The 16,847-nt window shown below is 38.7% G+C and overlaps 1 protein-coding gene across 2 annotated transcripts in view; it reads right to left on the bottom strand.

Moving 5' to 3' along the window:
• The window catches only part of LOC121538302 (chloride transport protein 6-like), a 61,056-nt gene that overhangs the window by 15,525 nt on the left and 28,684 nt on the right, over positions 1-16,847 (bottom strand). Inside the window, exon 19 of one of the 2 annotated variants that reach the window (XM_045207144.1) lies at positions 1,291-1,403. The exons of the other annotated variant lie outside the window; for it this stretch is intronic. Coding sequence (XP_045063079.1) covers positions 1,316-1,403 — 88 coding nt within the window. The 3' untranslated portion in view covers positions 1,291-1,315. Of the gene's footprint in view, positions 1-1,290; positions 1,404-16,847 lie in introns of those variants that run through there. 2 annotated transcript variants of the gene reach the window in all.

Below are 16,847 nucleotides of genomic sequence, written 5' to 3'. Positions count from 1 at the left end.
ACCTGATTCAACTCATCAACTAATCATCAGGCCCTCAATGAGTTGAATCAGGTATGTTTGACCGGGGCTATAACAAAAATGTGTGCTGCTGTGGGTGCTCAAGGTTGGGAACCACTGCCGCATTGGCGTTGTATGCCATTATCATCAGCCGCAAAATAGGTTCTCATGACTGATATCCTGAGAAAGAGTGACAATCAAATAAAACTAATTGGAGAGCTTACAACTGAACAAAAAGGTCATGTTCATTTGAGAATACAACACAAAAACACAGAACATTTGAGACAGATTCCCTTCCCCTCTTTATTGCAGGATTGTGATCTGTGATTAATCAACATCGACACTAGTTCATCTTGAATAATAGTTAACAATAGAAACAGGTTTAAACACTTCACTTCAAAGAATCAGCACTTCATTTTATATAATTTCAAAGTGTACAAGTAAGCTAACTCATATGTAAAGGTTAGACATCTTAGTAACAAGTAGGCTATTATTACGAAAGCATAAGGTGAACAAAACAAAGTCAATACCAGAGGTGGCCAACCTCGCTCCACTGATCCCTGATCTACCTGGTGAGCAGACATCTATTCCAGCCTAGCAATAGCACACTTGATTATCAACTAATTAGGTTTGATACATTTAAATCAGGTGTGTTAGTGCTGGGCTGGAACAGAAGCATGCACACTAAGCATGGTTGGCCTACTCCAGTTGTAATAGGTTTATACATTGTGTGTGTCTTTTAAATTGTATTTTTGTTTAAAACATTTGCTAACATAGGTATACATATAACTCATGGAATACAATGATGTACCCTTATTCTCTTGGGACATTCATTGGGACCTCGTCATCTATAATAAATAATAATAATATGCCATTTAGCAGACGCTTTTATCCAAAGCGACTTACAGTCGTGCGTGCATACATTTTTTTTTTTTGTGTATGGGTGGTCCCGGGGATCGAACCCACTACCTTGGCGTTACAAGCGCCGTGCTCTACCAGCTGAGCTACAGAGGACCACCATCTGCAGACAGAAAACATGACAAAGAAATAGGGTTCATTATACACAAATTAGAGAGCACAGAATAATACGTTGCTATATCTCCGTCCTATTTTTTTGCTAGGGACTGGAACTGAAGAATATTTTCATAATGTCCTCCCACAAAGGTACCTGCCCTATCCAGAGTAGCCTACTCTCTCCCTTCTCTGACAGCTTGAGTTGCTAATCCTTTCACCCTCTTCCATGGCTGTTTGAGTAACATTACATTAGCAGCTCATTTGAGTTAGCCTGCACACTAAGTTTCTGTAGCAAGCTAGCTAGCTAGTTAGCTAATAATACATTGTTTATCATTTTCAAAATATATTTACATACTTGAATAGCTTCTCCAACTGCCTCCGTTTTCTGGGTCCTTAGAAAAAAACAAAATAATGGGCAATCTTCCCAATGTTTCTGGTGGTAGCAAAACGCAGCCAGCCATATGGACGATTGGAGGACTTCCACCAGACTGACTCTGGTCTTCCAAAACGGCGTCTGGTGTGGTTGCTAGGTGATTTGTGACACAACTGCAACCCCTTTATTGGTCTATTAACTAATTTACCGCCTAGTGATGACACAGGCAGGCAAAAACTCCATCCTACCAAAACAGGCTGAAATTTCAGGTGGTCTTTTCAAACAGCTCTTACACTAAAAGGGCATTATCATAATTTTCAAAATGTCACAGTATTATTCCATCCTCAGTGTGGAAATATGTGACTAGTTTCAGGAAACTAGGCGTATGTCGCTCGTCACTACTTCACAGGAGAGGCATTTGAACTTAAACATTTTTATGGGATCAAAATGGGTGTTACAAGCATTTCGCTACACCCGCAATAACATCTGCTAAACACGTGTATGTGACCAATAAAATGATTTGATTTGAAAATGCGTTTTTTGGCAGAAATGCCTTCTGGAACGTGAACGTTCATGTGCCTTAATAACAAACTTGTATGCCATCTGTAAATAAGAATACAATAGTTAAATTACGAGCGTAGTTGGTTTAGCCACGGAAAAAGACAGGAACCTTCCCGCTAGCCATGATTGGCTGAGATTATGGATGGGCTGGACATTCCGAGAGATGAGATCAGATTGGTCTGCCATGTAGCAAGGTTCTGTCTATAATGAGCTGCTCAGTATGTGTAGGTAATCCTTTCTAAAGATGATTTTTTTGAAAGATAGCTCTCCACTTTCTAGAGGATCGAGTTTTGAAATCAATGGAATGTCCGATGGAAGCAGAGTATGATAGCTAAGAATATGGAGAAATTCAGGCGTTTGATTGCAAATGCGGAGGGAGTCGAAAAGAGAACACAGAAGTCTGTTGTATAAAACACCTGTCTCCGGATTACATCTTCAAACTAAGGGCAACCATGGAATTCATGACAGAGAGGGATAAGCGTTCATCCATGTATACGGGTATGAGAGTCTAGCTAACTATATTTTCAGGTATTGTACGTTTCTAATTTAGTTAGAAAGTCGTTTTCATTGCAAGTTAAAGCGTACTGTTCGCTAACTAGCTAACATTAGCTGGCTGACTGGCTCGCTAACTAATGTTACGTGTATAAACAAAAGACTCCACTATGCAAGTAACCATTTTACTGTAACATTTACACTTTCTATATCCTGTGCATGTGACAAATAAACATAGATTTTATTTGATATAGTGTGTGTTTACCACAGGAGGCTGCCGAGGGGAGAACGGCTCATAATAATGTATGAAGCGAATGGAATGGCATCAAACACCTGGAAACCATATGTTTGATACCATTCCACTGATTCCGCTCTAGTCATTAACACGAGCCCGTTCTCCCCAATTAAGGTAACACCATCTCCTGTGGTTTTTACCAGAGACGGTAATGTGAAGAACAACATGACCTGCACCAAAGTCAAATTAGGATATAACGTTAGGCCAACGAGACAGTGTCCAAGTTCAAAAATTGTCCGGTAGAATGCCTTGCTTTAATTTTATCACACTCACAACTGTTAGCTCGCCATTAACTTGTAAATAATGATATTGTTGTGGGTTTATTTTCCTGTAATAATGAATGACAACTGAATACAGACATGTCGATAGACATAGTATAAACCAGCCTTTGGTCTTGAAATCTTTGGTTGTTTAGTACACGATAATACTCACTGTTTAACACATGGCCTCACATGTGAATCGTTAAAGAGATGGGTGGAGCTAAAGCTTAAGAGGGTGTGAACGATGCTGAATGGACGTAGACAAAGAATAGCTCTCCAGTAGGTGTACCAAAACATTGAAGGGCCATTTTCTCAAAAGTGGGGTTACAAATTTGGAAACTTTCAAAGCAGAATTACTTTCCCATTGTTCCTCAACTGTAGTGTATGATATACCATTTTCTAGCTCTGAGTCTCTATTTTTATCCAACGTAAAAAACTGCATTTTAAATTTAGCGACAGAAGACAGAATCGAGCTGGTTGGTCACATACCTACACATTCCAGGGTTTTTCTTTATTTTTACGATTTTCTACATTGTAGAATAATAGTGAAGACATCAAAACTATGAAATAACAAATATGGAATCATGTAGTAACCAAAAACGTGTTAAACAAATCAAAATATATTTCATATTTGAGATTATTCAAATAACCACCCTTTGCCTTGATGAAAGCTTTGTCATCAAGGCAAATGCAGTGCCATATGTGTTATTTCATAGTTTTGTTGTCTTCACTATTATTCTACAATGTGAAAAATAGTAAAAATAAAGAAAAACCCTGGAATGTGTAGGTGTGTGACCAACCAGCTCGATTCGGTCTTTTGTCGCAAAATTTAAAATGCTGTTTTTTACGTGGGATAAAAGTAGAGACTCAGCGCTAGAAAATTGTATATCATAGTAGGTGTGTCCAAACTTTTGACTGGTACTGTGTGTGTGTATACAGTGGGGAGAACAAGTATTTGATACAATGCCGATTTTGCAGGTTTTCCTACTTACGAAGCATGTATTAGCAGTAATTCTTACGAGTTCAAACAGGTGCAGTTAATACAGGTAATGAGTGGAGAACAGGAGGGCTTCTTAAAGAAAAACTAACAGGTCTGTGAGAGCCGGAATTCTTACTGGTTGGTAGGTGATCAAATACTTATGTCATGCAATAAAATGCAAATTAATTACTTAAAAATCATACAATGTGATTTTCTGGATTTTTGTTTTAGATTCCGTCTCTCACAGTTGGAGTGTACCTATGATAAAAATTACAGACATCTACATGCTTCGTAAGTAGGAAAACCTGCAAAATCGGCAGTGTATCAAATACTTGTTCTCCCCACTGTATATACACAGCTCTCTGGAAAAAATTATGAGACCACTGCAAATGTTTCTTAAATCAGCATCTCTACATGTATGACAACCATTCTATTCCAGTGTCTGTTGAATTCCAACACAGGTACACCTCATTCTACTGAATTAGGTACTGATTAGGTGATCACATGAACCACATCTTATTTAACGAGGAAAAGTATGAAATCCACTGCTGTGGTCATCACTATCCTCTTGCAATAGGACCAGCTGGATGGCAAAAACAGTGCTAATAGTACCTCAAAAGTAATATTAATCAAAAAATAACTATTGACCATGCCAAAAGAGTTGAAAAGGAAAGTTTTGAGTGAGGAAAAGAAGGGTTCAATTCTGGCAGAGGCATACAGAGAACGTCAGGTTGCTTCCATCCTTAAAATTTCAAAGACGGCGGTTCATAAGAACAAGGTCAAGCAGCAGACATTGGGGACAACAAAGCTACAGACCGGCAGAGGGCGATAACGACTCTCTACTGACTGGGATGACCGCCAACTCATTCGAATGTCACTCAACAACCGTAGGATGACATCAAGTGACCTACATAAAGAATGGCAAACGGTAGCTGGGGTGAAGTGCATGGCGAGGACGGTTCGAAACAGGCTCCTAGGGGCAGGGCTGAAATCGTGCAAAGCTAGAAAAAAGCCCTTCATCAATGAGAAGCAAAGAAGAGCCAGGCTGAGGTTTGCAAAAGACCATTAGGATTGGGCCATAGAGGACTGGAGTAAGGTAATCTTCTCTGATGAGTCCAATTTTCAGCTTTGCCCAACACCTGGTCGTCTAATGGTTAGACAGAGACCTGGAGAGGCCTACAAGCCACAGTGTCTCGCACCCACTGTGAAATGTCTTGTTGCCTCAGCAAGGCTGGAATCGGGCAGATGTGTCTTTGTGAAGGACGCATGAATCAAGCCACGTACAAGGTTGTCCTGGAAGAAAACTTGCTTCCTTTTGCTCTGACATTGTTCACCAACTCTGAGGATTGGTTTTCCAGCAGGACAATGCACCATGCCACACAGCCAGGTCAATCAAGGTGTGGATGGAGGACCACCAGATCAAGACCCTGTCATGGCCAGCCCAATCTCCAGACCTGAACCCCATTGAAAACTTCTGGAATGTGATCAAAAGCCGAGCTGCTTGAATTTTTGCGCCAGGAGTGGCATAAAGTCACCCAACATCAATGTGAAAGACTTGTGGAGAGCATGCCAAGACACATGAAAGCTGTGATTGAAAATCAGGGTTATTCCACCAAATATTGATTTCTGAACTCTTCCTTAGTTAAAACATTAGCATTGTGTTGTTTAAAAATGAACATGAACTTATTTTCTTTGCATTATTCGAGGTCTGACAACACTGCATTTTCTTTGTTATTTTGACCATTTGTCATTTTCTGCAAATAAATGCTCTAAATGACAATATTTTAATTTGGAATGAATATATATATATATATATATATATATATATATATATATATATACACATACATACATACATATACAGTCAGGGAAAAAAGTTTGATCCCCTGTTGATTTTTTACGTTTGCCCACTGACAAAGAAATGATCAGTCTATAATTTTAATGGTAGGTTTATTTGAATAGTGAGAGACAGAATAACAACAACAAAAATGTTATGAATTGATTTGCTTTCTAATGAGGGAAATAAGTATTTGACCCTCTCTCAATCAGAAAGATTTCTGGTTCCCAGGTGTCTTTTATACAGGTAACGAGCTGAGATTAGGAGCACACTCTTTAAAGTGCTCCTAATCTCAGTTTGTTACCTGTATAAAAGACACCTGTCCACAGAAGCAATCAATCAATCAGATTCCAAACTCTCCACCATGGCCAAGACCAAAGAGCTCTCCAAGGATGTCAGGGACAAGATTGTAGACCTACACAAAGCTAGAATGGGCTACAAGACCAGCGCCAAGCAGCTTGGTGAGTAGGTGACAACAGTTGGTGCGATTATTCGCAAATGGAAGAAACACAAAAGACTGTCAATCTCCCTCGGCCTGGGGCTCCATGCAAGATCTCACCTCGTGGAGTTGCAATGATCATGAGAACGGTGAGGAATCAGCCCAGAACTACACGGGAGGATCTTGTCAATGATCAAGGCAGCTGGGACCATAGTCACCAAGAAAACAATTGGTAACACACTACGCTGTGATGGACTGAAATCCTGCAGCGCCCGCAAGGTCCCCCTGCTCAAGAAAGCACATATACAGGCCTGTCTGAAGTTTGCCAATGATCATCTGAATGATTCAGAGGAGAACTGGGTGAAAGTGTTGTGGTCAGATGAGACCAAAATCGAGCTCTTTGGCATCAATTCAACTCGCCGTGTTTGGAGGAGGAGGAATGCTGCCTATGACCCCAAGAACACATTCCCCACCGTCAAACATGGAGGTGGAAACATTATGCTTTGGGGGTGTTTTTCTGCTAAGGGGACAGGACAACTTCACTGCATCAAAGGGACGATGGACGGGGCCATGTACCGTCAAATCTTGGGTGAGAACCTCCTTCCCTCAGCCAGGGTCATGGGTGGGTATTCCAGCATGACAATGACCCAAAACACACGGCCAAGGCAACAAAGGAGTGGCTCAAGAAGAAGCACATTAAGGTCCTGGAGTGGCCTAGCCAGTCTCCAGACCTTAATCCCATAGAAAATCTGTGGAGGGAGCTGAAGGTTCGAGTTGCCAAACGTCAGACTCAAAACCTTAATGACTTGGAGAAGATCTGCAAAGAGGAGTGGGACAAAATCCCTCCTGAGATGTGTGCAAATCTGGTGGCCAACTACAAGAAACGTCTGACCTCTGATTGCCAACAAGGGTTATGCCACCAAGTACTAAGTCATGTTTTGCAGAGGGGTCAAATACTTATTTCCCTCATTAAAATGCTAATCAAATTTATAACATTTTTTACATGCATTTTTCTGGATTTTTTTGTTGTTATTCTGTCTCTCACTGTTCAAAATCAGCAGCGGATCAAATACTTTTTTCCTCCTCACTGTATATATATATATATATATATATATATGTATATATTACATTGTAGTTGAAATGACTCAACTAAATCAAAAGTATATGCGTTTAACCCTGCTTTTATGTTGCAGGTCAAAATGTAATCTGTGTATAGTCTTATTGAACATAATGCAAGGGTTAAATAAAATGTGAATCCTGATGTTGCATTCAGTTGTGCTTACTAGGGATGGGCACGGTTAATCGAATATCCGATTCAATTACTTGAGTGAGTGTTCATAATTTAATTTTTATGTAGGCCTATTTTATCACTGAAAAAGCTGTCTAAAATAAAATAATCCTTGTGACATGTTGACCTACAAGTATATACCATGACATTTGAAATTCTTAATTTAATAAAACAACAAACTTTTGAATGTAGTTTTATTATAGTGCCTTGAGCTACTGCTGCGCATTTAGCCCTCCAGGTTGCCCTTTTATTTATATTATTTTTTTTTGTCATTTAGCAGACGCTCTAGTGGCACAGCTAGCACTGCGATGCAGTGCCTTAGACCACTGCGCCACTCGGGAGGTTCATCGGTATGCTGTTTTCCCCACTTCAAATAGCAATTACAGGCGCTCGCCTAACAAGATTTAAAGAGTTAGTGTAGCCTGAACAGTACACTTTAGCTTTTCATAAATCATTATATTCCCTATTCTACCTTCTTCCATGATAATATTCATGTTTTGTAAATATTTTGATTAGTGTCTTCAAATGTTGATTGTATAAAGGAATTGTGTGGTCTTCTTATTTTGGTAAAAGTGACCTCCAATTGATTCTCAAAAGAATTCATACCTTCAGATAAATCTTTATGATTCCTAGTATTTTCATTTTTGTCTTACAGATTTATTGTTAAAATAACTAATAAGTCAGTTCTCCTTAAAATACAAATGTTGTCCAATAACGGACTGGTGCCCCGATTCACAATTCATAGTAATAATTGTACACACTCCCTTACACATGCTTCTCCCTCTAAAACAGCCTTGCTAATTAAATAAGAGGATGGTTCATTCTCTGGTTTATGACTGCAGTAATGGTATAAAGACATCAGTGCTAAGATATGGTTATGACTTCAGTGGTTAGAACATACCATAACATCTGTTTGGGCACATCACCTAGTAGTCAAGCATTGTGTGTGTGCTAGGTAACTCTTCTTGGGAAGGTATGGGCATCCCTCCACTTCTCACAGGAAACAAGGAAGATAAGATGTACCGATGTACAGTTGAAGTCAGAAGTCTACATACACTTAGGTTGGAGTCATTAAAACTCGTTTTTCAACCACTCCACAAATGTCTTGTTGACAAAATATTATTTTGGCAAGTCGGTTAGGACATCTACTTTGTGCATGACACAAGTCATTTTTCCAACAATTGTTTACAGACAGATTATTTCACTTATAATTCACTGTATCACAATTCCAGTGGGTCAGAAGTTTACATACTGTGATGTCACGAGAGGCTGTGTCCTGGAGGGACGTTACATCCCCCTGAGGTGGCTGCAAACCCAGACAGCTATGGCTCCATCTGCTGGTATGGTCGGGAACTCCACCCCTCTATGGCCAATCTTCCCACGCAGCTGAAACAAATGAGGAGCTGATGAGCTGAAGGTTGGGGAAGGGAAGAGACACAGTCTCCAACCTGGGCTCTCTGGAGGACAAGAGTGCTGCACGTCCACTTCCATGAGGAATATAAGGATTTGGAGATACTTACCTTTGGGAAATACTCACCTTTGGATATATGCACCTGTGGAAATACGTGAGAGACATTTGGAAGGACTTTTTGCTGGGTTGGCCACTAGCTGCAACGTGGACTACAGTAAGGCTGGGGAAAAGTTATCTGAGCGAGTGAGAATTATGATTTTGGATGTGGAAGAGACATCCCTGAACTGTTAACCCTTAAAGAGCCACAAGAGAACAGAATTTTGTTATATTTTCGTTAATTTCCCAAGACCTATAATAAAATCCTTGTTTTGTTTGAACCTTGTCTCCTTGCACTACTTGAGCAATCCCGCTGAAAGCTGTGTAGCCTCTCGTGACGTCACAATACACTAAGTTGACTGTGCCTTTAAATAGCTTGGAAAATTCCAGAAAATGATGTCATGGCTTTAGAAGCTTCTGATAGGCTAATTGACATCATTTGAGTCAATTGGAGGTGTACCTGTGGATGTATTTCAAGGCCTACCTTCAAACTCATTGCCTCTTTGCTTGACATCATGTTGCATTCAGTTGTGCTTACTAGGGATGGGCACGGTTAATCGAATATCCGATTTGATTAATTGAGTGTTCATAATTTTATTTTTATGTAGGCCTATTTTATCACTGAAAAAGCTGTCTAAAATAAAATAATCCTTGTGACATTTTGACCTACAAGGATATACCATGGCATTTGAAATTCTTAATTCAATAAAACACATTCTGTCTCCTACAGATGAACGTACTTTGGTGTGAAACGTGCAAATCAATCCCAGAACAACAGCAAAGGACCTTGTGAAGATGCTAGAGGAAACAGGTACAAAAGTATCTATATCCACAGTAAAACGAGTCCTATATCGACATAACCTGAAAGGCCGCTCAGCAAGGAAGAAGCCACTGCTCCAAAACCGCCATAAAAAAGCCAGACTACGGTTTGCAACTGCACACGGGGACAAAGATCGTACTTTTTAGAGAAATGTCCTCTGGTCTGATGAAACAAAAATAGAACTGTTTGGACATAATGACCATCGTTATGTTTGGAGGAAAAAGGGGAAGGCTTGCAAGCCGAAGAACACCATCCCAACCGTGAAGCACGGGGTGGCAGCATCATGCTGTGGGGGTGCTTTGCTGCAGGAGGGACTGGTGCACTTCAGAAAATAGATGGCATCATGAGGAAGGACATTTATGTGGATATATTGAAGCAACATCTCAAAACATCAGTCAGGAAGTTAAAGCTTGGTCGCAAATGGGTCTTCTAAATGGACAACGACCCCAAGCATACTTTCAAAGTTGTGGCAAAATGGCTTAAGGAAAACAAAATCAAGGTATTGGAGTGGCCATAACAAAGCCCTGACCTCAATCCTATAGAACATTTGTGGGCAGAACTGAAAAAGCGTGTGCAAGCAAGGAGGCCTGCAAACCTGACTCAGTTACACCAGCTCTGTCAGGAGGAATGGGCCAAAATTCACCCAACTTATTGTGGGAAGCTTGTGTAAGGCTACCCGAAACGTTTGACCCAAGTTAAACAATTGAAAGGCAATGCTACCAAATACTAATTGAGTGTATGTAAACTTCTGACCCACTGGGAATGTGATGAAATAAATAAAAGCTGAAATAAATCACTCTATACTATTATTCTGACATTTCACATTCTTAAAATAAAGTGGTGATCCTAACTGACCTAAGAAAGGTAATTTTTACTAGGATTAAATGTCAGGAATTGTGAAAAACTGAGTTTAAATGTATTTGGCTAAGGTGTATGTAAACTTCCGACTTCAACTGTATACATTAAGACCCTGACAAACTTTCACAGATGCACAATTGAGAGCATCCTGTCGGGCTGTATCACCACCTGGTACAGCAACTGCACCGCCTGCAACCGCAGGGCTCTCCAGAGGGTGGTGCGGTCTGCCCAACGTATCACCGGGGGCACACTGTCTGCCCTCCAGGACACCTACAGCACCCGATGTCACAGGAAGGCCAAAAAGACCATCAAGGACATCAACCACCCGAGCCACGGCCTGTTCACCCCACTATCATCCAGAAGGCGAGGTCAGTACAGGTGCATCAAAGCTGGGACCGAGAGACTGAAAAACAGCTTATATCTCAAGGCCATCAGACTGTTAAATAGCCATCACTAGCCAGCTACCACCGGTAACTCAACCCTGCACCTTATAGGCTGCTGCCCTATGTACATAGACATGGAATCACTGGTCACTTTAATAATGGAACAATAGTCACTTTAATAATGTTTACATACTGCTTTACTCATTTCATATGTATATACTGTATTCTACTGTATTTTAGTCAATGCCACTCTGACATTGCTTGTCCTAATATTTATATATATATATCTTAATAACATTATTTTATTTTTAGATTTGTGTGTATTGTTGGGAATTGTTAGATACTACTGCACTGTTGGAGCTAGGAACACAAGCATTTCGCTACACCGCAATAACATCTGCTAAATATGTGTATGTGACCAATAAAATTTGATTTGAAGACCTACATCAGGTATCATCAACTAGATTCAGCCACAGGTCGATTTGTTCTTGAGCGGATGGTCGGGGCCGGAACATAATCACAAATAATTTGTAGACTGCAAATTGATCGCAAGAAGACTAAACAGATATTCACGGAGTATAAAAAACATGAAGAACACCTGCTCTTTCAATTACATAGACTGACCAGGTGAAACCAGGTAAAGCTATGATCCCTTATTGATGTCACTTGTTAAATCCACTTCAATCAGTGTAGATGAAGGGAGGAGACAGGTTAAAGAATGATTTTTAAGCCTTGAGACAATTGAGACATGTATTTTGTATGTGTGCCATTCAGAGGGTGAATGGCCAAGACAAAAGTGCCTTTGAATGGGGTATGGTAGTAGGTATCAGGCGCACCAGTTTGTGTAAAGAACTGCAACGCTGCTGGGTTTTTCATGCTCAATAGTTTCCGTGTGAATCAAGAATGGTCCACCACTCAAAGGACATCCAGCCAACTTGACACAACTTTGGGAAGCATTGGGGTCAACATGGGCCAGCATCCCTGTGGAACGCTTTCGACACCTTGTAGAGTACATGCCCCATTTTTAGGGGGTAGATCAGCTTAATATTGCAGATAGATTGTAACTTCCATCAATGTAATTGTCTGCATCACTTCCAATCCCCCATGTTTATATATATATATATGGAAAAAAGTATCCCCTGCTGATTTTGTACGTTTGCCCACTGACAAAGACATGATCAGTCTATAATTTTAATGGTATGTTTATTTGAACAGTGAGGGACAGAATAACAACAAAAAAATCCAGAAAAACGCATGTCAAAAATGTTATAAATTGATTTACATTTTAATGAGGAAAGTAAGTATTTGACCCCCTCTCAATCAGAAAGATTTCTGGCTCCCAGGTGTCTTTTATACAGGTAACGAGCTGAGATTAGGAGCACACTGTTAAAGGGAGTGCTCCTAATCTCAGCTTGTTACCTGTATAAAAGACACCTGTCCACAGAAGCGATCAATCAATCAGATTCCAAACTCTCCACCATGGCCAAGACCAAAGAGCTCTCCAAGCTACAAATGGACAGTACTACAAATGGACAGTAACAAAACAAATGATCTAATGATTCTATCTCTTCGCAGCAAAATCTGCAGAGCTGGAAGATTGTATCCCCCATATAAATAACATTATATTGGTAGCAAAAATGTTATATAATAAATTGAAAGACTAAGTTTTGAATCCGGTGTCGTTTTGCGTATCAGTTCATAAACACTATGCCATGGGATCGGTACGTCAAAAATCTCTTCCCCACTATTTTGCAATCTATATGGGAAGGCTGTCAATACTTTGGTCCTTAAATGAAACTGGTATACTTTTTTATTTATCACAGTTTAACCAATTATGTTCTTTAATGCAAGGCCGACAGACAAGTTCCTTACTTTCTCCCCCTTCCACTTTCCTCTTCCATTTTTGCTGTAAGGCTGCAATTATTTGGTTGTAATTTTGGGTAGAACAGACATTTCCATATGTTTTTGTTAGCTGCATGTGCAACATAACTCCACCAGTCCTACCGATGATATCATTTACGAAGAGTATACCTTTTTTCAACATTCTGTAAAAAAAAAAAAAAGTTTTTGTCAATTAGTCTATTTGAGTTTAACCACAATATTTGTTGCAGTATTTGTTCTGTCGTTTCTGGAGGATTAAATTGAAATTGCAACCAACTTTCTATGGCTTGTTTTAGAAATAGTGATATTTGGGAGATGATTTCCTTTTCAAATAACTGAAAGTGAGAGGTTGTAATCTGAATAAAGGGAAAAAGGCCATTCTTGAACATTGGGTGAGACAATCTTATTAATTTGCTAGAGAACCAGTTCGGATTTAAGTATAACTTTTGTATGACTGAAGCTTTTAGTGATAGGTCTAATGCTTTAATATTTAATAATTTCTGTCCTCTGAATTCATATTCATTATATAAATAGGCCCGTTTAATTTTGTCTGGCTTGCCGTTCCAAATAAAATGGAATATTTTTTTCTCATATAATTTAAAAAACTGTTCACTAGGCGTAGGCAAGACCATAAGCAAATAGGTAAACTGGGATAATACTAAAGAGTTAATCAGGGTGATTTTTCCACAAATTGACAGGTATTTACCTTTTCATGGTAGCAAGATCTTATCTATTTTTGCTAACTTTCTATTACAATTTATTGGAGTGAGATCATTTATTTCCTTTGGGATATGTATTCTGAGTATATCCACATCACCATCAGACCATTTTATTGGTAAACTACATGGTAATGTAAAATGTTTAGTTTTTAGTGATCCAATACGTAATATAGTACATTTGTCATAATTTCGTTGTAATCCAGAGAGGTTAGAAAATGTATCTAGATCCTCTATGAGGCTGTGGAGGGATTCTAGTTGTGGATTTAAAAGAAAACATGAATCATCAGCATACAATGACACCTTTGTTTTTAAGCCCTGGATTTCTAATCCCTTGATATTATTGTTGGATCTGATTTTAATAGCTCATGTAAGTCGCTCTGGAGAAAAGCATCTGCTAAATGACAAAAAAAAAAAAAAAAAAGCTAACATCTCGATGGCCATAATAAATAGATATGCCGATAGTGGACAACCTTATTTCACTCCTCTTGACAGTTTAAAACTTTCTGAGAAATAGCCATTATTTACTATTTTACACATAGGGTTACTATACATGATTTTGACCCATTTTATAAGAGATTCTCCAAAATTGAAATGCTCCAGGCATTTATATATAAACCCCAGTCGTACTTTATCAAATGCCTTTTCGATGTCTGCTATGAATAGCAGGCCTGGTTTCCCAGATTTTCCATAGTGTTCTATTGTTTCCAGTACTTGCCTTATATTATCTCCAATGTATCTTCCATGTAAAAAAGACCTGTCTGATTAGAATGAATAATGTCCGCCAATACCTTTTTGATTCTATGCGCTATACATTTTGCTAGAATTTTAGCATCACAACACTGAAGTGTAAGGGGTCTCAAAAAAATTTTATGGACTGGATCTTTATATTTTCCACTTGTATCCTGTTTCAGTAATAATGAAATCAGACCTTCTTCTTGAGTGTCTGATAATCTACCACTTACATAGGAGTGGTTAAAACATGCTAATAACGGTCCTCTTAGTATATAAAAAAAAGGTTTGGTATACCTCGACTGGTTTGCCATCCAACCCTGGAGTTTTCCCGGACTTAAGTCTTTAATTGCATCCAGATGTTCCTCCTCTGTAATTTCACCTTCACATGAGTCTTTCTGTATGGCTGTTAATTTGACATTATCAATAGAAAAACATCTCTACAATTAGCTTCAGTTAGAGGAGATGGAGGCGACTGAAACAAAAACATATGCTTAAAGTACTTTGTTTCCTCCTTCAAAATATCATTTCGTGAATCATGGGTGACTCCGTCAATTGTAACCAGTTTCATTAAATTATTTTTGGTAGCATTCCTATGTTGAAGATTAAAAAAGAATTTGGTGCATTTTTCCCCATATTCCATCCAGTTTGCTTTATTTTTTATAATATATTACACTTGATCTTTCTTGAATAAGTTTCTCAATTTCTTTTTCCTCTAATTTATTCTGAGCCTCTATGTTACAGTTTTTATTGCCATCTATCTATTCTGTTAGACCTTCTATTTCCTTTGTTAGTATAAACTCTTTGACTTAAATTGCTTTTGTTTTCGAGATGAGTACTGAATTGCATGGCCTCTAAAGGCACATTTAAAGGTGTCCCATACAATAAGGGGATTTGCTGTACCTATGTTATGTCGGAATAAATCTGTTATAAATTCCTTTGTCCTAGTTAAAAATAAATTATCATCCAATAGGCTTTGATTACATTTCCAATATCCTCGCCCACATGGAAATTCAGTAAGAGTAATGTATATGCCAATAATATGATGGTCCGACCGCATTTTGTCCCCCATCAACATCAAATTGTTCGTGGTGTGATTTCCTTTACGGTCCATTGAGCTATTTAAAACAGTATCATAATCCCCCACCATACTAATATTGTCTTGAATTGCTTGCAGGGTTGATCATTTATTATATATATTGTCAAAGAAGTGTGGATCATCATTATTTGGTCCATAAAGGTTAATGAGCCATATCTGTTTATGGTCCAATAACATATTTAAAATAATCCATCTACCTTGCGTATCTATTTGGACAATTTTGACACCTTGTAGAGTACATGCCCCATTTGTATATGATCACGTCTCTATTACGTGTGGGAATACTTGGGAGCAGATTTACAAAATAAAAAATCACCTGGAGCTGATTTCCTGGTGTTTTTATAAACTTTTATGTCCAACGATAAAACATAAAACATGTTTGATTAGTTTTTTGCTCAGAAAACTTTGAGGGCCAAATAAAACCACTCGCTGCCAGTTGGGGAACCCTGATCCATATTAAGACCTAGAAGCCATGGGTTCATTGCAACGAACAAGCTGAACTTCGCATATACCACTGTGTTAACCAATTATGTTTATAAACCCTGGATTGCTGATACTATGTATTGGCCAATGAGAGGCTGTGAAGTCACCGGTCAGACATATTGGCACTCCTCAGAAGAAGCAGTCCTCCATAGGAATTAACGGAATTCTACAGTATTTAAATTAAATGTTTCAATAACAAAATTACATGTATTTAAGTATTTTTGTTGTTGTATTGCGGACAGTAATGTTAGAACAAAAAAAAAAATGTTTTAAGGGGGGTAAAAATAATTACAAATCATTTATTTACAAATGTTTATCTCACATAATATAATTAAAAAGTATGAATAGAAATAGCGCACATAAAACAGATATACGCTTCTCAGACTTGCTTTCAATCTATAACTCCCATTTCTACGTGAATTTGGTCAGGTCGCCCCAAAAGCTGCCTCCTGAGACTTTAATGGACTGCATGAATTGGAAACGGAGCGGTAATGAGGTGACCAATAATGGTTGCAATTGAGATTAGCTGTGCCAGTGAATTTATCGCGAGAGATCATGAGAGATCAGCTGGCGATAATCTGGTCACCATCGATGGTTGCAATATGTTTCCATATTGGCCCCATATGTTTCCAAATGCTGCGTTTACACAGGCAGACCAATTCTGATCTTTTTTTCACTAATTGGTATTTTGTTCAAATCAAATCAGCTCTGAAAAAGATCTGATGTGAAAAGATATGATGTGATTGGTCAAAAGACCAATTGGTGGAAGAAATATAAAAATTGGGATGCCTGGGTAAACGCAGCCATGCTGATCATATAACTGACCTGATGTT

The sequence above is a fragment of the Coregonus clupeaformis genome, chromosome 24 (genome assembly GCF_020615455.1).
Source record: "Coregonus clupeaformis isolate EN_2021a chromosome 24, ASM2061545v1, whole genome shotgun sequence".
In the NCBI taxonomy this organism is placed as follows: Eukaryota; Metazoa; Chordata; class Actinopteri; order Salmoniformes; family Salmonidae; genus Coregonus; species Coregonus clupeaformis.
Note: the sequence above shows the minus strand (reverse complement) of the source record. Positions and strands in the feature narration are given on the sequence as shown.